The sequence below is a fragment of the Wasmannia auropunctata genome, unplaced genomic scaffold (assembly GCF_000956235.1).
Source record: "Wasmannia auropunctata unplaced genomic scaffold, wasmannia.A_1.0 LD300299.1, whole genome shotgun sequence".
Lineage (NCBI taxonomy): Eukaryota > Metazoa > Arthropoda > Insecta > Hymenoptera > Formicidae > Wasmannia > Wasmannia auropunctata.
In genome coordinates this window covers 1-391 of record NW_012062591.1, presented here as the reverse complement: position 1 = coordinate 391, position 391 = coordinate 1, and the positions used below count along the sequence as shown (strand labels likewise).

Here is a 391-nt window from a genome sequence, read left to right as displayed (position 1 = left end):
TAAAAATGTAATAGAATTTCTACTCAGTAAGGGTATAAGTGTTGACGATGTTGCTACTAGGAATGGATGGACACCACTACACTATGCAGCATGGAACGGTCAATTAGAGGCTGCTAAGTTTCTTGTTGAGAGAGGTGCTAATATTAATGCTGTAGACACTACTACTGATGGTAGAAAACCTATCCATGTTGCTGCTCAGGGAGGTAGTAAAAATGTAATAGAATTTCTACTCAGTAAGGGTATAAGTGTTAATGATACTGATAAGAATGGATGGACACCACTACACTATGCAGCATGGAAAGGTCATTTAGAAGTTGCTAGGTTTCTTGTTGAGAGAAGTGCTAATATTAATGCTGTAGACACTACTACTGCTGTCTCTTATACACATCTC

At 38.1% G+C, this 391-nt stretch overlaps 1 protein-coding gene across 1 annotated transcript; it reads left to right on the top strand.

Moving 5' to 3' along the window:
* Positions 1 to 10: 10 nt before the first annotated feature.
* Positions 11 to 382, top strand: LOC105461261 (receptor-interacting serine/threonine-protein kinase 4-like; the record flags this gene model as incomplete). Its single annotated transcript, XM_011707756.1, has 1 exon — positions 11 to 382. A coding segment is annotated over one exon (372 nt), but the record flags the coding sequence as incomplete, so codon positions are not given.
* Between the last annotated feature and the right edge of the window lie 9 nt (positions 383 to 391).